Below are 24,201 nucleotides of genomic sequence, written 5' to 3'. Positions count from 1 at the left end.
CTTTCATCCAAGTTGTTCTTGATACAGCCGCTTTTTATGGCTTTGGAAGTTTAGTGTTCAACCTTTGTGATGATTGAAGAAGACAGAGGATAATGGGGGAAAAGGGAAGTAATTTGCTTAATCTACTCTCCTTGCTTTGAAAGCATGTATGAGTTGACTGTGATTACACAGAGAGGTATCATGCTAAGCCTGCTATTTGCTTTTGCTAGATTCCTTTTATGACCATAGCAATATAGGCATCCATATTTAATAAACAAATAGAAAAAGCAAGGTATGTGTTGACATTTAGATGTAGAAGTGCCGAGTTATTTCCTGAAACCCTTTTCATAAAGGTTTTCTTTTCAGCCTGTGGTTATTTTCCTTCATGTAATCCAAACTACTGTATTTGCCTTGATGTGATAGAGCTTTCCAAAGATAACCTCGATCTTCTTTAAAATAAACTATTTTAATTAGTATCTTGGTCTTTGACTTCTTTTATAGCTGTTTTGGAAACATTTTGTAGTTGATTCATACTTGGTATAGAACCAACTTGGAATCTAACCTGTAAATCATATTGGAGTTGCTTAAAAATTTGGAGTGATTTTTGAAACAATCTGAGTTATGTTTATATGAATTTATTTTATCCAATATATGCTTTTCTTTCCTTTAGCTTGGACCTAATCCAAACTAACTGTATGGCATGCAGTGAGAAGAAATGCAGATAATTTCTGGTTTAAAAATAAAACTGTTAAGAACGTAACTGGCATACAACCCTGTTATAGAGGTGGGAAATAGCAATCTCAAGGAATCAAGGATACGGACTGTGCAAGTTCCTTGTGAAACTTTGCTTTTTGTTCTCATGAACAGAGATGGCATAATACTCAAATCTGCTCACTAGCCGTTGCTGTGCTGGTTTTATGAGGCTCCAATCTGAGAATGCTGTGTAAAGATGAATATTGGTCTGCCCTTGGTCCTTCAAAAGAGACCCCAAAGCCATCTCTTGAAATTCCTCCGGGACTTTCTTGTCTCAGCCCCAGATCACACATCCCAGACTTGATCTGACCATTTTGGATGGCCTGTACAACTGAAATCTCTCCACCACTTGTCCTATTGAGACTCTGATGTTTTTTGTCTGCTAGTCTCTGTTCCTCCATAGTCACATCTTTAATTTGTCTCTACTACTTAACTCCTGTTTTCTGACTCCAGATTTCCTCTTTGTCTTCTGACCCAGTGTTAAGTCTTGTCTTATTTCTTCTCTGTCTTGCTGTGTGACCAAACCAGACATGTGGGTAATCAACTAACTAAGCTTAAGCCTCATGTTTTGGAAGTTATTTTGTCTTTGCCTCGTTTTCTATTTCTCAGTGACAGTATCTGCTTTTTAATTTTTAGTGGTTATTTCAGTGGGATTCTGGGTGAACTGGGAAGTCTTTGAAGTTCTACTTTTAAATTTTTTCATCCAGTTCATCCACATTATCTAGTATAATATTCTTTATTTAAAGTCATATATTGTGGTCTTAGTTACATTAACAAAATACCTTCTCAGCAACATCTATATTTGTATTTTGTTCAATAACTTGGACTAGTCTAACCAAGTTTACATACAGAAGAGTATGTAATTAAACTATACATTTTTTGTAGTTGATTCATACTTGGTATAGAAGAAGTCTGTATTAAACTATACATTTTGAATGATAAATAATGGCCAAAGTATCTGATTCTAACTATCATTTTTCTTTTTGTATTTTGACATACTGACTTATAAAATATCACAACAGTTGACAAAATCAGTGAAATGAAAAGATTTGATTTTGTATAAGTTTGGGGAATTTATAAAGTCAGATTTAAAGTGTGTCAACATTAAAGGGGATAGTCCCTTGCTACTGTTTCTCTTTAGCCCTTCAGCTCATTCATTGGATAGCAAGGGCGCTAGTCTTGAATTGGGAAATAAGCATACTGAAATTTAAGAATACTTTAGCTCAAAGAGACCAGATAAGCTGAATAAGAACCTGATCATGGTGTATAACTCACTTTAGTATGTCTTCATTTGTTTAACCATTCAACATTCTATATTAGCTGAATAATGTAATGGTTAAAAGCAGTCTCTGGAATCAAATGCCACCAATTTCTAGGTGTGTGACCATGAAAAAGTCACATAAAGTAAAGCATTTTTGGCATTTGTGAAGCAGAAACAATATCATCATCACCAAGATTTGCACTGAGTACTAAATGAAGCTATCCTGCACAGTCAGAGTGCTTGCTTCTTAAAGTCATGGACCTGATTTTTCAGTCTTTGAGTATGTTGGCCCAGCCCAGGAGTCCACTGAGGCATGTAAGCTGACCTTTACAGACACAACGATGTGCCTTTTAACGATGCATGTCCAGAGCATGGTGGATTGCGGTGGAATGAGAGTAACTGTGTTTTGACCATCCACTGCCTACACAGATTGTAAATCTTAGCAATACTGTCAAAACTTGGCATTGAGATTAATGATGTGATATAAGGTATTGGCATTGATATTAATGATGTGATATAATGATGTGCAGCAATTAAGGAAAGAAAATTATATTGAATCTTTTCATGGTAACTCAGGCCCATGACCTTAAAAATTAAATGTAAAGATCATAAAGAATTTTCCAGCTTATGGAATGATATTGACTGTCACTTTCTTAAAAAGTTATCTATGAAAAAAAAAAGTTATCTATGAAAGTTGTCAAATGAAATCAAGATTATAGGTGTCCTGTAATTCAGTCATTGTTGGTTATGACGTCTGTTTCAATGTTGTCTTTAAATTACTATTTTCCTTGTTTCTCTCTTCTCCGTGTCTCCCTCCTTCTTCCCCCCCTCCCAGTGTTCTCATCTATTTCTTCAGAAAGGTTTTATTTTGTTTTAGTTATCATTTGACTGCCTATAAATACTTCTTTACTTGTACAAATAATTTTCATCTACTTATTCCAAGGTGATTTCTGATATTGAAAGTGAATGACTGTGTACAAGGGTATTTCCAAAAAGCACAGAAAAGTTAACTCAATTTATGAATGCCTTCATGTAAGAGATATATTTTCCAGTGATGTATAATAAATCTGCTGGTATCTTTAAGGTTTTTTTCACATTCACAGATTTTATTGTTTTATTCTAAAATAAATTGCCTGTCAATGAGTTGCAATACATTAACTTTCCATGAAAAATGAAATGAGAGAAGGAATATGCAATTATAAGTAGATGTATAGGTACTATAGATGTATGGTTGGAGAGTTAGCAAGTCTAGTATGTGGAGCATATGATTACATTCCCACCATTATTGCAAACAGACAACCTCATGATGCTCCACACAACCCTTTTCACTAGGTTCATGTTCTGTAAGGTGTGACTCAAGTACCTGCTTCCCATAAAGTTTTACAGGTTTACTTTATTAGGAAACTTTTGCACTTATTGATTTTTCTCAACCCCTCTGTAGACTTTTAAAAAAGATTTTATTTATTTAATTTTGTGTAGAAGAACTGGGGTGTAGGGCAGAGGTGCAGAGCGGGAGGTGAGAGGAGTCACCAGAGACAGAGTGGGTAGATATTCAGTTGTGAGGTAGATATTCTAATCACCCCTATTTTACCAAAGAAGAAATAGAAGTATGTGGGCCTTTGAAAAACTTATTCAAAGTCACACCACTGGAAATAAAAGAGTTGGGCTTCAGAATAGTAGACTTTGGACTTCTAGTAGCAGGACATTGACTCTTGGAAAGCCTTATTCTTAGTAGTTAGTTAGCTTGTGAATATGCATAAAGTCTGCTTATTTCATATTTAAGTGTTTGGACACCCTGGCTTTAGGTTATTTTTAAAGGGAAGTGAACAAATGATATCACTATTCAGGAGAATTTGAAGAATCTTCAAAGTAATAAGAGAAATTACTTTGTTGCATGAAGGAGTGCCTGGCTCACTCACTCAACTGGAAGCTTCTTGTGTCTTTCACTCAGTAGTCCAGATAGCACTTGCCATGGACCTAACAACAACTTCTCTTCAGTCAACCATACTGACTAAGGACATGGGAATTTCTGATCTAACCATCTTTCTTTCTTAACACTGATCTAAAGGATGTGTTTTCCCCTGTACAGTTAGTTTATTTAAAGCAAAACCAAAAGTCATTCACAGATTGTTACCTAAGAATTAGCTTCTCTTGTCATATAAGTTGTCATGATACTTTTGGGAATTATTAAGAGAAGTTGGCATTATGACAGATAATAGCTAATTAGGAGCTAATGATACCAACTCTTTAAAAGAACCTGGAGAGTGGCCCTCCCTGGTGGCGCAGCGGGTTAAAGCACAGCACTGAGAATCTAAAGCCGCTTCCGCATGAGTTCGATTCCCGCCTGCCCTGGAGGTGACCACATGGTGTGGCAGACCTCTCCTGACCCGCCCGCTGCTCCCCTCAGCAGTGTACTTCATCCATCTGCCTGTTCTGTCCCCCACTCCGTCTCTGGTGAAACCTCTCGCCGCCCCTGTGCCTCTGACCTGTACCCCAGTTCTGTATGTACAAATAAAATAAATCTTTAAAAAAAAAAAAAAAGAACCTGGAGAAACTGGAAATGTCTTAGAACGAGTAAGATGAAAAAAAGGTAAAACATGGGTATTTGTAAGGAAATGAAGTGAGAATACTTACTATAAAGAGCACAATTTATGTTGAAATGTTAATCCTATTTCCATTGAGACAAGTCTTTATTGAGTTGGTTCTTTATCAGAAAAATGATGGAAAGTCATTGATTCTTAGAAAGCCTTAGTCTTAGCCATTTCTATAGAGTGCTCAGTATTAAGCTTGTGAATATGAATAAAGTCTGCTTATTTCATATTTAAGTGTTTGGACACACTGGCTTTAGGTTATTTTTAAAGGGAAGTGAAGAAATGATATCACTATTCAGGAGAATTTGAAGAATCTTCAAAATTAAAAATTGTCATAGGCTAGGTACTAAATTCTTACTAAAAAGATACCTATGCATAATTTAATCAGTTTCCTTAGCATTATTAGTTCATTAAAATTGTTGCTCTTTGTTTTTTCATTTTGTTCTGTGCTTTTCTTTGGGATTTATCAACTCAAGAGATAAAATAGTTTATTTCCTATTAACTAGTTCTAAATGAATACAAGCTGAATTCAGCTTCTGTCCTGTGATGGTTACACAGCTGGACTGACAAGTATTTCCCACAAGATTTCATGTAGAGCTGTCTATATTCTTGTGTACTTAGAAGATAGCTCACGAAGCCTAGAAAATTTTCACTGTGAATTTTCTTGTGAGCCTATTATGATCACTGCTCTACTCATGTTTGTGCAAGTTTAAATAAATAGGGGAAACCAAGATTGAGGGTCAGAGTAAGTTTAAGAGGGAAATGACCACTTCCTAACTTGTCTTAATTGTATTCATTTCAATGATAGAGACAACCAAAGAAGAATAGATTATTGAATAAGCATTAGTGCTGGTCCTTTGATTAAAGTTGTAAATGTAATTTCCTAGGCATCCCATGGGCAGCTGCAAAACATGATTAAATTGCAATAATAAAAGAGTTTGACCAATTGTTTTCCTATTGGACGCATGCTGCTATCTTTGGAGAAATCTCCCTTAAGGAAACATTTTTCCAATTACATGCTCTCTTTGAAGTTTTGTCAAAGTAATGGACAATTTTGATATTTAAATTCTTCTATTACATTATATACAGGCTGAGTAGAGTAACTAGTACTCAAAGATTTACAGGTTTTACAATAAATATTAATGCAAGAATTAATCTAAGATTGGACTTGTATTTGAGTGCCATTTACAATTCTCTGGGGTACTAAGTGCGAAAAGTTGGATCATTAAAATTTCTTTCAGTGGAATTAATTAGTAGTGTCCTTAAGATTAAAACAATTCCCTGCACTTTGTGGAATATTTGTAAATATCTCTTGACTTTATAGGTTAGCAGGAAATAAAATACATCCTATTAACAATTTTAATCATTACATGTATCTTTTTATGTATTCCATGGAAATATTTTATTATTTTAAAACAATTTCTTTGTAGCAGCCATGATTTCAAAGGCTTAATTTCCTTTTATAAAGTTTTTACTTAAATTTTTTTTACATGTCTTCATTAGGAAGGGAATAAAAAAATCACTGCATAGTTTTTGCTGCTTACTTTTTTTTTTTTTAAGATTTATTTATTTGCGCATACAGAACTGAGGTACAGGCCAGAGGTGCAGGGGCAGTGAGAGGATTCACCAGAGACAAAGTGGGGAGCACAACACACAGATCGATGAAGTACACTGCTGAGGGGAGCAGCGGACAGGTCAGGAGGGGTCTGCCCCGCCATGTGGTCACCTCCGGGGCAGGCGGGAATCGAACTCATGTGGAAGTGGCTTTAGCTTCTTAGTGCTGTGCTTTAACCTGCTGCGCCACCAGGGAGGGCCCTGCTGCTTACTTTTTTATCTCAGTTTGTAATAGATCTCATTTTAGACTTACAATCATCATTTCTTCTCACGTGAGCTGGATGCCTTGACATTTCTGTACCTGTATTGGGAAAGTGGGCTCGGCGCCCCACTCTAGAGCTGTGCTGCCAAGTCCCCTGCAAGAGATTATTTAAGTCCTGAAGGATTTACAAGACTTTTGTCAAATCTAGTGGGAAACTTCTGTACATAGTAACCCTACTTTAGAGAGCCCAAGTGAACACCAACTTCAGTGGAAACAGCTTTGAGAAGGCAGAGAAAACAACACCCTTAACTGTGTAAAGGACCTGTGGTTTTGGTACTTGTTATGTATGATCTGATTTCCTTCATATGCCCCATCCTATGGGATTTATGATGGGACAGTGTGTGTGTGTGTGTGAGAGAGAGAGAGAGAAAGAGAGAGAGAGAGAGAGTGATGCAGAGAAGGTTGTTTATATGAGGGTGGAATGAGAAAATATTATAATCCAATTCATGAAACTCTACCCAATGTCATAATTTAGTTTTTTTAAAAAATTTGAATATCTATTTTTTCAGATTGTTTTATTCCTTTCTCTGTGCTCACCAAGACAGCTCAGGGCCTTGTGTTCTTGTTGTCTTCCAGCACTTTTTGTCTTGATGCAATGTCCACTTGGTTAACTGTGAGTCTTAGGGACATCTCTAGCCAAGGTCTGGGTCTGCCCCTCCATACCACCTTGGCCCTGCTTGGCTCCTATGGCTCTGTGGATCCTGCTGAGGTCTGACCATAATGCTAGTGTGGTTTCTGGCTTGGAAGAACATCCTGTGGCTTTCAGCCATGGTGACACCCCTGTAATCGCTCCAGTCAGTAGGGGGGACCTTTGAGAAAAGCCAAGAGGGAATCCATGGATTGAAACTGTAGTCTATTGATAGCTACTTTTCTACTGATGCTACACCATCCTGGGTTTATGTGAGGGTATCCTGGAAGTCATCTCGAAGGTCATTTCCATGCTGAGTCCAAAACAGGACACGGATGCGCTGAGCTTCCCCCTGACCTGCCTTAACCTCCCATCTCACTCAGATACCACCAGATACTACCTGCTCCCTATCTCCAGTTTCCGCCTCTCCCTAGGGACTTGTCATGGTGGGAAAGGCTGACGGTAGCAGGCAGAGAAAGGGATGGGAATGAAAACAAAATACTCTTGGGTTACACATCAGTGAATTCAGTGGTGGAAGTCCATGTACTCGGAGGAGCTGGGTTTTAGAATAAGTGAATCAAAAGCCACCGGTGATAACTCTTCACGTCCCTGATTCTTTGTTCAAGGAAATGTAGGAGTGTAGAGGCTGAGAGCAAATGAGAAGAAAGTAAACTCACCTAGACCTCAGAGTGTAGAGATAGAAGGCCCAGAGTCACAGGCACACCCAGAAGTGGCTGGGGGTATTCTTCAAACCATGTTTGAGGATATTTTTCAAAGGCCAGTCCCAAATCTAGTAAGGATACTCATTTTGTTCTTATTTCACACCAGCACTGGACCAAGCTCAGCCACTTCTCAGCTCTCCAGGGAGGGCAGGTGATAAGGGCTTTGACCTGCCCTGGCTGGCCTTTGGCTTCAGCCAGAGCAGGGGCCCTTTGGCTTCAGGGACAGAGCAGTGGCCCTTGTGCAGTGAGGCCAGTCAGAGACATCACTGAGTCCCTGTTGCTTGTGTGTGTGTCCTGGTAGGGAGGAAGGAAAATGCTCTCCTTGGGATAACACAGGTCACCACTCCACTCCTTCCTTGTGATCTGACAACTTTATGTACTGTGCCAAGGAATCAATATCACAGTCACAAGTATAGGACATTTTGTGATTCCCTTATTCCCTTGCTGTCTCTTTTCCCTTTAATAGGAAATCATTTAGTGGAATAGTTTCTTCTTTCTAGTCCCTGAGCCAGAGTCTAAAAATTCAACAAAGCTCTTTTGAAGGGGAATGGGTGCGGGGGTGGGGGGAACGTTCTTTTTATAATCAATAATAGAACATATTATGATACCGTGTAGGTTCAAATGTCATTAAAAACAAAACAAAACAAAACAAACAAACATAAAAACCTTGAAGAGCATGCGCCAAGACTTAGGAGGTTTTAAAAAACACTAATCGAGGAAGTCCTAGTGCAGGGACGTTCACACTGCTCACAAGGGGGGCTACAGAGCACTAGGCAATATTTTTAAGCAGCAAAAATTACCATCATGAGCAATGAAGAATAGTGTATTCGTGCCAAGCAGAGTGCTTTATCTATATTGATCCATCAGTATTTTCTACTATGCCTGTTAATTCCTCTGTAAATCAACTTTACTTGTAAATTCGGGCAGAAAGTAGCCAACAGGGGATGAGTTTTGTTCCTAAACGGTTCTGGGAGTTGGGTCTTGTATTAGCATTTACTGCTTTCAGCTACCTGATATATCAAGCTTGTCCTTATAGCCAGAGAGAAAGTATTTTAAGAGAAGGGAAAGGGAAATAAGTCCCAGCCCTCATCTACAAAGAGAGATAAAAGATGCTGGTGAATGAAATGGAATAAAATCACACCTCAAGTATTCTTTTTTACTAATACAGAATGAAAAATTGAAAAAAGCTTTTGACACCTTCACTTATGTGCACGTGCTGGTGCTTGTAATAAGTGATAATGCACTACAGGTCCAGATCCCTGGACCCCTACACCACCCCACCCCAAAGCTATTACAAAGTGATTTATGGTTGGCAGGAAATTGAATGGCAATTATGTTGAAAACAAACTTGAAATGTTAATAATATGCAAATTGTTTTGCTATTAGATGGGAACTGACTATACAATGCAACATGATCGTTGTCACAGTTTATCTGTCTTTCTTTCATGGCACTCCTACTTCCTTACCCTACTATATCAGCTCACACCTAATTCTGAATTTCCTCCTTTCAAAATTTTTCAGGTGAGCCTGTTTAGTGAAGTTACCTGCGATGAAACAACTTCCAAGGATGAGCTGAAAAGGGAGAGAAAATTGCCTATGACTTAGCGGACATAAAGGATCACAGCCAGCAAATATGGTCTTTAATAGTACTCCTCTGGGACTCTTGTTCCTTTATCATAGTGCGATGACCATTTGCTGGTATCATGGTTTCTCTGGTTGACCTTGAGAAATTCCATCATCACAGGCATTGGGTCTTTCTATAGTGCTCACCAAGCTACAGTGTCACTGATTGTAAGCCTTACCTGGATTCTCTCTAAAGCCATCACCCAACAGCTGTTGAGGTACAGGGGAAAATTCCCCTTACCTCTTTGGGTTCTTCTCTAGGTGGGTTAGCAAGCAAATTAAGATCAGACTAGTAGGAGAAAAAGACCAGGGTAACTACACATATTTGGGGAATGTGAGGGTTTTGTTTGTTTGTTTGTTTTAATATCCAGCTGGGGAATGGAATGGAGGCATGGGGAGAGAAGGGGTGATCTTACATGACCAGGGAATGACTTCATACGATAAAGCTTTGTCTCTAGATGGTTGTCTTGTTGTGACACAGGTTTCTCTTGTAACAGGTTTATTTCTGGAGATGATTATAAATCTGTGTAGTCTTCATTGTACTCATAATGCTAATTAGTAGTTTCTCCTGAGGCCCAGAGTCTCTGTTGACCTTAGCTCTACATGTTAAGGTGACATGTATTAGAGAAAACCTGCTTTTGAAAAAAACCTGTGTGAAGACTTTTGGGAAGGTGGATCCTATACAGCCCACCTGTGAACATTTCTTCCTTCCTTCCTACTGTTGTGAGGCCAATCAGAAAGACCTGGGAGTAAATAGGCTACATCAATAGAGAGGCCCTTACAAAACCCGCCATGGCAAAGACAGTCAAGTCCAGCCTACTATTAATTTCATTCAGCTGAAAGACTATGTCCCACCTTTTTTAATTAAAATTTTTATTTTGAGATAGTTGTAGATTTTCATTATAAGAACTAACAGAAATTCCTATATACCTTAATTTCCCTCAAAATAAACAGTGTGCAAAACTGAAAACAGAAAATTAGCATATACCACTAATATTCTAAAGATTACCCCAGTTGTAATGTAATGGTGTGTGTGTGTATTTAGTTCTGTGCAATTTTATTTATGTGTGGCTTTTTGTGCATCCATTACCACAGTCAAGACACAGAGTAGTGGTGCCACCATTTCAAGGCTCCTTGTGTTGCTCTTTTTCTATCCATCTTCATCCCACTTCTATCTTCCCCCAACACCTGACAACCAGTATCTATCCTTTATCTTCTAATTCTGTCATCTCAAGCACGTTAGTTATGTAAATGGAATTGTATAGTGTGTAACCTTCTGGAATTGGCTTTTCCCACTCAGCATAATTCCCTTGAAAATCATCTCATTTTTAATCAGAATGTTCAATAGGTCAGCTCATGATCAAGATGATGACATCTCCTTTTCTCCTTTTTGATCATATTTAAAAGTTCCCAAGTCACTTTAACATACGGCATTCCTTTTGATCCTTTCAATGGGTAGAAACTAAGGATTTAAAAAGACCGAATATACATGACTGGGTTCCTTTTTCAGGTCTCGGCAGAGGTTGGCTGGCTCTCCATCAAATCCACTTCCTCTCCTTTAGGATTGGAACTGGGTGCATTTTCTAGTGTCACTCTTGGAAAGTGCGGCCCTGTGGCTGGGTTATGGACAGTGGGAGGTAACCAGAGATCGTGAGTTCTAATCCCAACCTGCAAGTTGGATTGGATCCCTAGTCTTCCTTGCAGATTTTTTCCCCCTTCTCTCACAGCCTTGAAAATCATTGGGAACTTAGTGAAGCCAAAAGGCGTGACAAACATCCCTGATTTAACTCTCTAGCATTTCTTGGCCTTTGGAGTTCGGGGAGGCATAAGAATGGCAGTGCAGAGCAGGGAAGCAATAGCAGAGGAACATTTCCTTTCTTGTCACTCCCTCAGGGCTTGACATGGCTACCTTGGGTCCTAAACCTCAGACGTGCACCGTCCCTCCCCGCCAAACACATACACACAGTCCAAATAGCACCGTCAACTCACCATAGGCATTTCTCAGAGTTTTCCTTGGGTTTTTGTTTTTTAGTGGTATACTTCTGGAGTTTTTTTTTTTTACTTTTTATGTTTTTAAACATTCTTGTTTATTTTTTCACAATGTAAGAGTTCTCCCTTTAGGTGTGGGACATTCAGGAGAAGAAGGAGGAAGGGGGGAAAGAAGAAAGCTCAATAGAGTGTGATAGAATTAATCTCCAGGAAAGGAACTGGACCAACTTTGCATCTTGGGAGCTATTCTTTGTAGGTTTATTTCCATGAAATAGCTTTTTCTTATTTCTATCATTATAAAAGAAAACACTAATAGCATAAGTAAGGGGGAGGAAGGTAACTGGATTTACCTTAAACATACAATGTTTCTACTATGGTAGAGTTCCTGAGATTTTGCTGGATGAATGAGCTTCTGCTTCTCTGGATAATCATGCCAATGCAACACACTTCAGACTGAATAAGGAACTGAATTAAAGGAAGGAAAATGAAGGAACTTTGGGGTGGGTTTGACTCTTAAGATGTGAATGCATGTGTCAACCTCCCTAAGTCTTCCTGCCAACTTTCTTCTAGCTTCTGCTCATCTTCCTTTTCTCATTACCACCATTCAGAGATGTTTTTAGTTCTTCTCATTTCTTTGGTCTATTGAAACAGATGTTTTTGAACTGGCATATTTATCAGCAGATTCTCTCTGGTGATTCTTTCCCCATGAATAGCTGCAAATGAAAAAAGGCCTCTGGAACTTACCATGTGGCAGCCTGGCAGGATTTCACCTCCTTCCCCAGCATGGCCTGTGGTAGATTCTGAATGATATCCTTCCCTTTCTCATTTATTTTCCTCCTGACAAAAGTGGCCAAAATGGGTTTTTTAATTTAACTTCCTTTCCCAATAAACAATGTCAATCTAGAGTCATAATCTTAAGATAAAATGTTTTCCTTTAGGAATAAAAATTTTCCTCTGATAATTATGATTCTTGCACTTTTCCTTTTTGGATTACTTCTAATAAAATGTGTGAGTTGAATAGCTATTAAAAAAAAAAAGATTGAGTAGTAAACCAGTTGAAGATGAAGAATGACTGGAGAGGGTGCCTCTTACTAAACCACTGTGTTATATTACTACTTTAATACTACAAAATCAAAATGAACTGGATCTTTAACCTTGGGTTATAATACCTCCTAGAACACCACAAAAATATAAGGCTTTTCTTGGACCCTACATAGCTTTCAGTGAGTCAGTGAGTTTGCACGCAAGATACATGTAATTTCTCACTCACTCTCATACCGCAAGCTTGCTTCCTGGAAAGAGATTTATCCTAGAGAACAAGAATAGGAGATTATGGAGATGCAGGGATGCCGCATCGTATAGCTTCATGAAAAGAAAAGAAAACAAATATTTACCAGGAAGCCTATAGCATGCAAGAATACTAGTGACAGCCTTTCAGCTGGGCACCCAGTGATGGATCCGTGCCAATGGAATGGAACAATCCATAGAAAGGGATCTTTCAGAGGCAACATAGGTTTGACTCTTTTCTTCTTCTTCTTTTTTTGTGGATTTCCTTGTCTACTTATGTTGTACTTGTGTAAATATAAAAATACACTGGACTACAACCTATTGAGTTGTTTGAGAATGAAAAATAAAACTATAAAAAAGGAAAACAGGCCCTCCCTGGTGGCGCAGCGGGTTAAAGCACAGCACTAAGAAGCTAAAGCCACTTCCACATGAGTTCGATCCCCGCCTGCCCCGGAGGAGATCCACATGGCATGGCAGACCTCTCCTGACCTGCCTACTGCTCCCTCAGCAGTGTACTTCATCCATCTGCCTGTTCTGCTCCCCGCTCTGTCTCTGGTGAATCCTCTCACCGTCCGCATCTCTGGCCTGTACCTCAGTTCTGTATGAATAAATAAATAAATCTTTAAAAAAAAAAAAAAGGAAAACAACTATAACAAAATGCATTATTAAATTTTTAAAAAATATAAAATATAAAAATTTAAAATAACATATTTATTTTAAAGAAAATATGCAAAGCATCAATAAATGCACAAAATTGTTCACTGGCATTTGTGCAAATGAAATTAAATTAATTAATGCAAATTAAAACTATCCTAAGATACCTCTACGTACTCATTAAAATGACTGAAGGAAATAAGATTGACATCACTAAACACTGCAGAGAATACAGAGCAACTGAAACTCTTATAAATTGTCAGTAGATGTGTAAATTGACAAACACTTTGGAGGACACTTTCTTAGCGTTAAATATAAACCTATTCTATATTCCAGTATTCTGTTCTGTTTTTTTCATAGAGTCAACCAAGAGAAAGGAAAGCATATCCACACAAAGACTGAACACAAATGTTCAGAGCAGCTTAAAATACGCATATGAATTTAGATGCCAAATTTATTCCTTGAGTGAGAAAGTAATGAGCCCCAAATAATCTACTTGAATCTATTAGTATATATACCTTAAAAAATATGTAATTGAAGTAAATCTGTCCTTTATTAGTGGCATTAGCAAAAGATAACAGCTATATAATTAGGCTGTTCTTGCCAGTCATTCTTGCTTTTAGTTTGGAGGTCATTAAGTGAGTAAACCATAGCTCAAAACAAGTGCTTTCCCAGAAATGCTTAAAAACAACCAAACTCATGTTACACTTACCAAAGTGCTCTCGTTTAAGAGTATTGTTGATGCATGGTGGGTCAGGGTATCAGACAAAACTAATTGAAACAGAAACATTGCCTGTCCTCTCAGTGAGCACCTGCATACTTCCCTCCTGTTGCTAGATTGCTCTTTCTGAAATGCCAGTTTTATCATGCTACTTCTCTACCCATTGAAAACTACTACAGGAGTTCCCATTATCTCCAGGAGAGAATTAAATTTCTTTGTCTGAGCACTCTAAACACACCAGAGTCAAATGCTGTTTCTTCTGAAGTTTTAGCTCTTCACATGAGTTCCAGCTTGCCATGGAATCCCCTAAAGGGGGTCACAGGCCTCAAAATCACCACCCACCTCTCCAGAGTCCACTTTTTCTCCACGCCATCTTGCTGCTCTGGATGATGCCTGAGTGATTTCAAGACAGCTGTGATGTCACCTCACCTAGGAAAGGCTTATGTGGAGATTCCTCTTTAGGTTGTCTCTATGCCCTGTTACTCTTCTGCCACACGAGTTCTGTGCTATACTGATGAGCTGTTTACCTTTCCTGTACTTTCCACATTGTGGAAACCTACCACAGAGCCTACAATAGAGAGAGTACACAGTAAATGTTGAATGAGTGTTTCAAGTGAACCCAGCTTAATTATAGAAACAAACACATCACCAGAGAAATGCTTGGGTGACATCCTTGAATGGCATTAAAACTTAAACCTGAAAGTCACTTTGAGCATCTTGTTTGAAGAAGTTGTTTCTTGTGGCATTTAGGTGACAGTGAGAAAGCAGGCTTGTGAAAAGTACACAGAGTCATCTTTGCCTTACAAATACACGAATAGGGTAAACTAAAATGAAGGGTTTTTTTTATTATTCAAATGAATTTTTAGGATTCGTGATTCATTGGGATGTATGTGCGGAGAGCTTTAAAGGGCCTTTCAGATTCTTTCAAATGAAACTAAAGGAAAGAGTAGTCGTCGGCTGTGCTGACACTTTAGGGTAACATGTTAGAGACTATTCGTGCTTAGAGGGAAGCACACTGGGTAGACCGGACAGACATAAGACAGGGGAGAGGATTGTAGTTTTTATCTAGTTATTGTTGCTTAAGTTTTTCTGACTATTTCTTTCTAATGGTGTCTAATGGTGAGTGAGTGTATTTGCTGTCAAAGCATTGTGCCTAGTCCATGGTAAGGTGGTTTTCTCAGTTATGAAGTTGATTCAGTTAGATGCTTCTTAATAAAGTCAGCTCCGGCCCTCCCTGGAGGCGCAGTGGGTTAAAGCACAGCACTAAGAAGCTAAAGCCACTTCCGCATGAGTTCGATCCCCGCCTGCCCCGGAGGAGATCCACATGGCCTGGCAGACCTCTCCTGACCCTGGCAGACCTCTCCTGACCACCTACTCCCCTCAGCAGTGTACTTCATCGATCTGCCTGTTCTGCTCCCCACTCTGTCTCTGGTGAAGCCTCTCGCCACCCCTGAGCCTCTGATCTGTACCCCAGTTCTGTATGAACAAATAAATAAATCTTCAAAAATAAATAAATAAATAAATAAAGTCAGCTCCATTGGGCCTAAAAGTTACCTTTGGGGGAAGGGGGTAAGATTGTTCCTCTTCTACTCTAATGTCGTCTTGAATTCCAAAATACAGTGTTCAGTCCTTTCCTTACTTAGTTCTTCTCTTCCAACACTTTCATGTATCCCCATGATGGGTCTAAGGGAAACTGGGCATCCAGGGTGTCTCTGGACCTGAGAGCACAGACTACTCACACTACTGGAGTGATACCTCGTAGGCTTGGAGCAAGGAAACATATAGAAAGCAAAAGGGCTTTTTTTTTTCCTTGAGAAATAAAAAAACTCATGTAAAGATGCAGTGGCTCATCTACAATGTAATTATACGCTTTCTTAACTGAAAGACATCTTGCCAAAACTTGAAAGCGTAAGCTATTCCTAAAATGGTGTTGTGCTTCCATACTGAAACTATTATCTGGCAGCCCCAGTGACAGAAATAGATGGAGTGCTGGAAACTATGAACATCCACTCCGAAGAGCAACTTTAGTGTCAATATTGCACATTTCTTTCCCCTCTCCCTCTCTTTAGCCTCCCTCCAGGCCTTTCCTCCTTCCTTGGACCCCAGCTCTTTTCAGGTGGTATTGAAAAGGTAGTTATACAGACTACAACTTACCATGGCACCTCTTTTGGGAACCTTTACCTTTTAGGTAAAGCGAATTCACCTACAGACTTTATTAGGAAAGGCATCGAGCCTCCCTGCCTTAGTCTTCTCCAAGTGTAACAAAAATACTTTAAAATATGGGCACTAACAATTTGATATGATAGTAAAGTAAGTCTCATTGTAAACGACCCTGTTGATAGTTGCATAAACTCGCAGTGCCTATGTGTGTGTGTGTGTATGTATGCACTAAGTACTTTGGGGTTTTTTTTGTAGAGAACTCTTCTTAATATGATTTTGAGATCTAGGAGAAAATTGTACTCTGGTAAAAAACTAGAGCAGGTTCCTATTTATTCCCAAACATTTTAGGAAACTTTTCTATTTTTCAGACTCATTAGTGAGCAGTGGTGAAAATTGGGGACTCACAAATCCCCCTGGCCCGCTTCCCTGGCATGAAAAACCATGTCCTAGAATATACATATCTTAAAGTTTTTTATTTCCATTTTCTGGGAAAGCATATTAATTATGAAATTTTGAACTTTTCCATGCTCTACCCTCTGTATGTATTTGTTGACTTCACATACCCATGGAAGTTCTTCTAAGTATAGATAGAAGGATTGCTAGCTTAAATTATGCCATCTTAGCCTCAAAATCTGGTATTGTTAGATAGCTATTTGGTATGATACAAGTCTGTGACCAGCTTAAATTTTCAAGTTTTATAGATATAAATATATCCTTTCAAACATTTTCAAGTTCTTTATTCTTTGAAGTAAAAAACTGTAACCGCATATATTGGACCTTGTCTTACATTCCCCTCCTCCCGCGCCCCCCCCCCCCGGGTTCAATTTAGTTCTTTTCATTTGTTTGTGCAGGATCTTCTTCATCTAGGAACATTGAGTGGATTAATGCTGCTTCTGTTGATGTCCTGTGGAAGCTCTGTTATACGCACATAGGATCATGTGTTTCTTACTTCTCTTAGTCTTCTATTTTTCCTCATCATTTTTTTCTGTTCTGTTTTTTCCATTTAGGTTTTGAATATCAAGATAGGGTCTATTAGATATTCTTGTCAATTCCTGAAACAATCTTTAAGCTTCAAATGAAGAGAGACTATTTTTTTAACGTAATAGTTTATTTTTACATCATTTTGTCCTTTTTCCACCTCAGTTGTAATCCCTGTGGGCTCCCTATCACCAGATCACTCCTCTGCCATCACCATAGTCCAGTGCACCCCCCACACCCCAACCTAGAAGAGAGACTATTTTTTTATTATTAAAATGTTTATTTATTTATGCATACAGAACTGGGGTACAGGCCAGAGGTGCAGGGATAGTGAGAGGACTCACCAGAGACAGAATGGGGAGCAGAACAGGCAGACTGTTGCAGTACACTGCTGAGGGAAGCAACGGGAGGGTCAGGAGAGGTCTGCCGCGCCATGTGGGTCACCTCCAGGGCAGGGATCGAACTCATTCTGAAGTGGCTTTAACTTCTTAGTGCTGTGCTTTTACCTGCTGTGCCACCAGGGAGGGCCCCGAAAGACTATTTTTAAGTTTATATTTACCCTCCTTTTATTTTGCCAGTTGAGATTCCGAAACCCCAAGGAGGTAATTGGGCCCTGGAGGTGAGTGTCAAAATCGGAGGCAACCTTAGCCAGGACTCATTTTGCTGAAGAGCTTCCATTCCTTATTTGGGAGTGTGCTCAGCACCTGCTGCCACGGCTTCCCCATTCTCTGGCAGGCTGACTATCCACTGTGTGTGGTGGGGAAGTGCTTCGTGTCAGCTCCCTGGCTCATGCTGCCTCCAGACCAGGACACTTTCTAGTGCTGCTGATGGAGGCTCTAGGCTGACCTGCACCCCAAAACCTGCCAAAACCTCTGCTGTTTTCCTCTGCCTAGCATCCTTTTGCATGTTGAAGATTCACAAGTCAAGTAGCAACTGCCTTTCATCTAATATTCTCTGTATTTCACATCACTGAAATTCCTGGGACTTTCTCTTGCATAAGTACCCACTTGCCCATTCTTAACGTCCTTTGAGAGTTTTTACTCGTTCTTAATTGATCATTTTTGTGTAGAACTGGAGAAGAGTAGTTCACATCTAGCCAAGAAGTAGAACTATTCTCTTTTATGGAAGCAAGTCTGAGCATATTTTGAAGTCAGGAAGTTGTAACAACTTTGGGAAATGGAGACGTGATATGAAGTATCCTGCTAGGATGTTTCTCATTTGGTTACTGATGGTGGTCAAGGCCACGGAATAACAAAGCAACAATGACCACATTGGTAACAGTTGCCTTAAAAGTTAAGTGGGAAATAGGGAGGTGCCGTTTAAGAATACAGACTTCCAGTTAAGATTTAAGTAAGTTCTGGGGCTCTACGACACAGGGTGGTAATTATAATACTATGTTGTATAGCTGAAAGTTGTGAGCATCTTAAATGTGGATTTTACTATATATACAGAAATCTGTGATTATGTGATATGGTGGGTGAGTTCACTATTTTGGCAACCACTTAGCATATGTATGTGTATGTAATTATTACACAATGGGATTTGCATGTTGAAGATTCACAAGTCAAGTAGCAACTGCCTTTCATCTAATATTCTCTGTATTTCACATCATTGAAATTCCTGGGACTTTCTCTTGTATAAGTACCCATAGCCCATTCTTAAAGGTCCTTTGAGAGCTTTTACTCATTCTTGTCAGTTATATCTCAATAAAGCTAGAAAAAAGTAATGATGGGTCACGTGACTATTTTCATTCAACTTGATTCCATCTTTAGGTCAAGTTAGGAAGTTTGGCTGGATTTCCATTTTGTAACTGGCACTCAGAGAAGGTAAATAACTGATTTACCTGGTACTGGTAAATATGCCTGATAGTGCTTAGCGACTCTGCTGTGAAGTGGGATTTAAAACTAAGATTGGGCCCTCCCTGGTGGCGCAGCGGGTTAAAGCACAGCACTGAGAATCTGAAGCCACTTCCGCATGAGTTCGATTCCCGCCTGCCGCCTGCCCCGGAGGAGACCACATGGCGAGCCAGACCTCTCCTGACCCGCCCGCTGCTCCCCTCAGCAGTGTACTTCGTCAATCTGCCTGTTCTGCTCCCCACTCTGTCTCTGGTGAAGCCTCTCACCGTCCCTGAGCCTCTGGCCTGTACCCCAGTTCTGTATGAATAAATAAATAAATCTTTAAAAAAAAAAAAAACTAAGATTGTCCTCAGTTTCTGCTCTTGACTTTGCTGACTGTCAAACAGTCTGGAGAGTTTTTCCAAACTCCAAATCTCAGTGGCATTTAAAGTTTTCCCATCTTTTGGCATCAACTCTCATCTATACTGAGTTCTTGTCTGTGCAAATAATATTCATATAAATAAAAGACAAGCTGTATTATACAGTGTGCAACTGAAGTAGCAGTGGGCAAGTTCTTATCATTAGTGCCTTGGTTTATTGCACACTCTTATTTTTTAAAAAATAGAGTATTTTCCTGTTATAGAAGAACTCTTTCATGTATTTTTTAAAAAGATTTATTTATTTGGGGAATGGGATCAAAACTGGTGAGGGGAAGTACACTGGACTATTATGATGACACATGGGTGACTTGGGGATGGGAAACACACGGGCATTACAATTGAGATAAAATGTAAAAATGATGCAAAAATAAACTATTATATAAAAAAGAATTATTTATTTATGCATATAGAACTGGGGTACAGGCCAGAGGTGCAGGGGCAGTGAGAGGATTCACCAGAGACAGAGTGGGGAACAGAACAGTCCAACTGATGAAGTACACTGCTGAGGGGAGCAGGGTCAGGAGAGGCCTCCGCACCATGTGGGTCACCTCTGGGGCAGGGATCGAACTTATGCTGAAGCAGCTTTCACTTCTTAGTGTTGTGCTTTAACCCGCTGTGCCACCAGGGAAGGCCCCTTTCATGTATTCTTTATGTAATCCTCTATGATTGTTTCGGTGGTTTAAATATCCTGTCTGTCTTGGAATACTTCTGGGTCCGGGGATAGTTGTTCTCTGTGGCCACTGCTAAGCAGAATCTCTAATGGTGTTTGGTGGTGGTACAGCTGGTCATACTTTACTATATCAAATTAAAAACAATAAAATTGAAAAGAAAATAATTGATAATTTAGGAGGTTTTAGAAAGATAAATTGAGTAAAAAGGGTCATTGTATGGTGAGGGGTGGAAACTACAATTCTGGTATTGTTGTACAATGGCAAAAAAATTTGTACTTATTTTCTGACTTGCTCTTTTGAGAAATTCTGGTCAGCTCCATCATTAGCCTTGTGTTTTCCTGTCACATATATTGGAATAAATAAAAGCATTTGCTTAATATAAAATGTATGACTTTAATTGTAAGATCATTCCTTGTTTCCTCTGTTCTAACTGAATCATATTCTTTTATCCCCTTAGGTTACGATCTTTGGTCAAACAATTAGAAAGAGGGGAGGCCTCAGTGGTAGATCTTAAGAAGAATCTGGAATATGCAGCTACAGTGCTTGAATCTGTGTACATCGATGAAACCAGGTGAGCTAAACATGACAGAGGTTAATGCAGTGACTGTGGCTTTTCTAAAGGTATTCCCCTTGGCAAAGATGGGGTGGCATTCAAATGACTGGGCTTGGAACTTTAAGTGCCACTAAGAACGGGGTAGATTTAGATGTATCACACATCCTTTGCACCTTTTCATCTATGAAATGGAACTGACCTCCCAGCCATTATGGCAATGGAGTGAGATAATTTATATAAAAGGGGAAAAGGGAGTTTCTAAAAATATTTTTGTCAAACTCAGATTTCCATGGTAATTATTGCATAGTGTTAGTCTGTTTCTAAAATGATGTCCATGCTTTAAGGCATATCATCCATTCACAGTGTTCATAGCAGAGACTTTGGAAGGGAGAGAGAAGCATCTGTTCTCTTCAGCACCCAGTGTCCCCACTTTGGCCTTATGTATGTTAATGATTTCTTAGCAGAGTCTTTCCATTTGACTTGTGCAAAATTATTCATGAAGTTCCAGTTACTGAATGTATTTGAAAGTAACAAGTCACTTTTTTTTTTTTTGGAGGAAAGGTTGGCAAAATGGTAAATAAGAAAGGCCTTTTTTTTTTCTACTTCGTGATTTTTTACTTTTCTTATGGCAATTCCTAATGTGAAAAGTTTTCCAATTTCTAAGGGCTATGTGTTTGGCTTCCAATTTAAGGATATTTGATATCATAACTTTTTCTAATTGCTACATTTACCCCTTTTTCCCAATTAATATATGTAAATGAAAAAAATACCCTCATTGACACTTGTACTGCTTATTTTTTGATAGTGCTTAATGTAAGTATAAATAACAATTTTAAGCTTTACTATACACTGTGTTCCTTTTTGGTGATCTAACCAATGAGAAATTTTGAAATTATTGTCTCGAATAATTGCCTTGCTTTGGAAATTTCATTCAAGTTTAGACATTAGCTTTCTGTATGACCTATCAAAGTAGAGAGAATATCAGTTGACATCATTTAGGTTTATTGCTTCAGAGAACTGTTGAGTGATTTGTGTAATACTTTGCAAAGTATTTTTCTTTTTTGACAGTCTACATTTTGGGGGATATAACTGACATATAACATTGTGTAAATTTAAGGTGTAACAGTATGTTGACTTGATATATTTATATATACAGAGATATTGCAATATGCTCACCATCATAGTGTCAGCCAACACCTCTACCATAGCTTATCATATAATTACCATTTCATTTTTGTAGTGGAAACAAGATCTAGTCTCTTAACAACTTTGAAGTATAATATTGTCATCTATAAGAAAATCAACAAATGTCCATTTTTTAAAATGGACATATACTATAATACCATATAACCCATCTATGAAATAAGCTTTCTTGTGAATGCATTTTTAAGTGGAAAGTTGATGCCACTCAATTTAGACAAACCTAGGGATAAAGATAGTGGGTATTCCCAAGTGTGATGGGACTGAGCTCCAGGAGGTTGAGATAGAGTGTATTTCATTTTCTCTGACTCCTTGGATTCTTTGCCTAGTCTTGAGGACAGAAAACCATCATGAACCTTAAATGATGGGAAAGATCATTCTGAAAGAGATGGCTTTCACAAGCTTACTGTAAAGGTGCTGTATTTCTTAGGTGGCTAATTTAAATTGGTTTCTTTGCACCTCTGTGTTCAGGGAGGCTAGAGAAAGAAAGAAATGTTTTGAACAGAAGGTTCTCAGTTCAGACTTCATCTCTATGCCTTCACTGTGTTTCTTGCACGCAGGCGACTCCTGGATACAGAGGATGAGCTCAGTGACATCCAGTCAGATGCGGTGCCTTCTGAGGTTCGAGACTGGCTGGCCTCCACCTTCACCCGACAGATGGGGATGATGCTCAGAAGAAGTGAAGAGAAACCCCGATTCAAGAGCATCGTCCATGCGGTACAGGCTGGGATCTTTGTGGAGAGGTAAATGCAGATGTCGTTCAGGAACCAAAGCAGCAAAAGCAACAAGTGTTTTTATAACTGGAAGCTTTGCTTCAGTGTAGTTTTGGTATCCTTATAAGTACTTTTCTTTTGAATGTGTTTTAAATATTTGGTACCTTTATAAATATAAATATTATAAATATCACTATCTGGCTGGGAATGGGAAATGACTGAAAATTATGTATTTTTAATTTCTGTAGCATCTTTAAGACAAACTTTGTTAAATGTCTTTTTGTTAACCTGAAAGGGTGTAGTTTGAGTTCAAACTCTAGATTCTTAAGAAGAATATCATTTAATCCATCATTCCTTAGCCTATGTGGATGGTGTCTGCATTTAGAACAAATCGGAGTGCATTGGGGCTGTTGACCCAAAGGGGAGAGTCGTTTCAAGGAATTGAGTTCCCAGTGACACTTTCCAATTTTTTTAACCATTTTTTAAAAGAATATTTTATTTATTTATGCATATAAGAGCTGGAGTCCAGGCCAGAATTGCTGGAGGGTGAGAGGATTCAACAGAGGCAGAGTGGGGAGCAGAACAGGCAGATCTACTGAAGTACACTGCTGAGAGGTGCAGCCAGTGAGACGAGAGGTCTGCTGTGCTATGTGGGCCAGCTCCCTGGCTGGGGATCCGACTCATGATGCAGTGGTTGCCCATTGCTTCATAGTACTGAATCTTAACCCCGTCGCCACCAGGCAGGCCCCAATTTTATTAACCATTTTACTCTTTAAAATGGAGTTGCCCCACTCCTTAAAAATTGAGTGAGTCCAGAAAAAGATTTACTCTCCTATAATCATTTTTGCACAATTATGTTTTAGAAATACCATGGTCAGTTCAAAGTTCAACTGAGATATTTTTCTTTCCAATTTTTGACAGTTCTAAAGAGCAAGCTCTTCTGAATCAGTTACCTCTAGGGGTTCTCCTTTCAGAGAGGACTACAATGCATATTTTCCATGCCACTTCTGGCAGAAGAGGTGACCCATTTTTAATACTTAATTTCCAATTTGGGTCATTCAGACATAGTTTTTGTCCCCAGAGGTTCATGTGCTTGCAATTGCTTTAATTTCTTTTGAATTTATCATTTAAGTCACTTGAATGACTATTAAATGGATTATAAATGAACATTTAGGTTCCTTTGGTAACCAGGTAATGCCCCTTCTCATTATCTGTTTATATTTCGTACCAATCTATGACCTGCTAATCCTTCTTTGTAAGATAGAATATTGTATTTTCCTTCTCTAATTTTGCCAGGATGTATAGACGAACATCGAACATGGTTGGACTGAGCTACCCACCAGCAGTTATTGAAGCTTTAAAGGTAACACCAATGAAAAGGTTTGACTATGTACATGGTACCTCATAAAAATACAGTTAAACTTGTCAGAAAATAAGTTTTCATACAAGTTCATTTACAGTTTTCCCAGTCATTTTTGATTTTTGTTCTTTTATTAACTTTTACTAATCTGCTCCAAAAGTATCACTATCTTTTATGCTATCTTTGAGCCTTGGTCTTGCTAATTTA

General features: G+C 38.8%; 1 protein-coding gene across 8 annotated transcripts in view; it reads left to right on the top strand.

The window, feature by feature from the left end:
* PDE1C (phosphodiesterase 1C, calmodulin-dependent 70kDa) overlaps positions 1-24,201 on the top strand; it is a 465,170-nt gene that overhangs the window by 345,088 nt on the left and 95,881 nt on the right. For all 8 annotated transcript variants that reach the window (XM_012720871.1, XM_004676840.2, XM_012720876.1 and 5 more), the window contains 3 exons: positions 20,626-20,739; positions 22,482-22,664; positions 23,931-23,997. In XM_012720871.1, coding sequence (XP_012576325.1) covers positions 20,626-20,739; positions 22,482-22,664; positions 23,931-23,997 — 364 coding nt within the window. The remainder of the gene's footprint in view (positions 1-20,625; positions 20,740-22,481; positions 22,665-23,930; positions 23,998-24,201) is intronic.

The sequence above is a fragment of the Condylura cristata genome, unplaced genomic scaffold (genome assembly GCF_000260355.1).
Source record: "Condylura cristata isolate star-nosed mole 26May11 unplaced genomic scaffold, ConCri1.0 scaffold00005, whole genome shotgun sequence".
In the NCBI taxonomy this organism is placed as follows: domain Eukaryota; kingdom Metazoa; phylum Chordata; class Mammalia; order Eulipotyphla; family Talpidae; genus Condylura; species Condylura cristata.
Note: the sequence above shows the minus strand (reverse complement) of the source record. Positions and strands in the feature narration are given on the sequence as shown.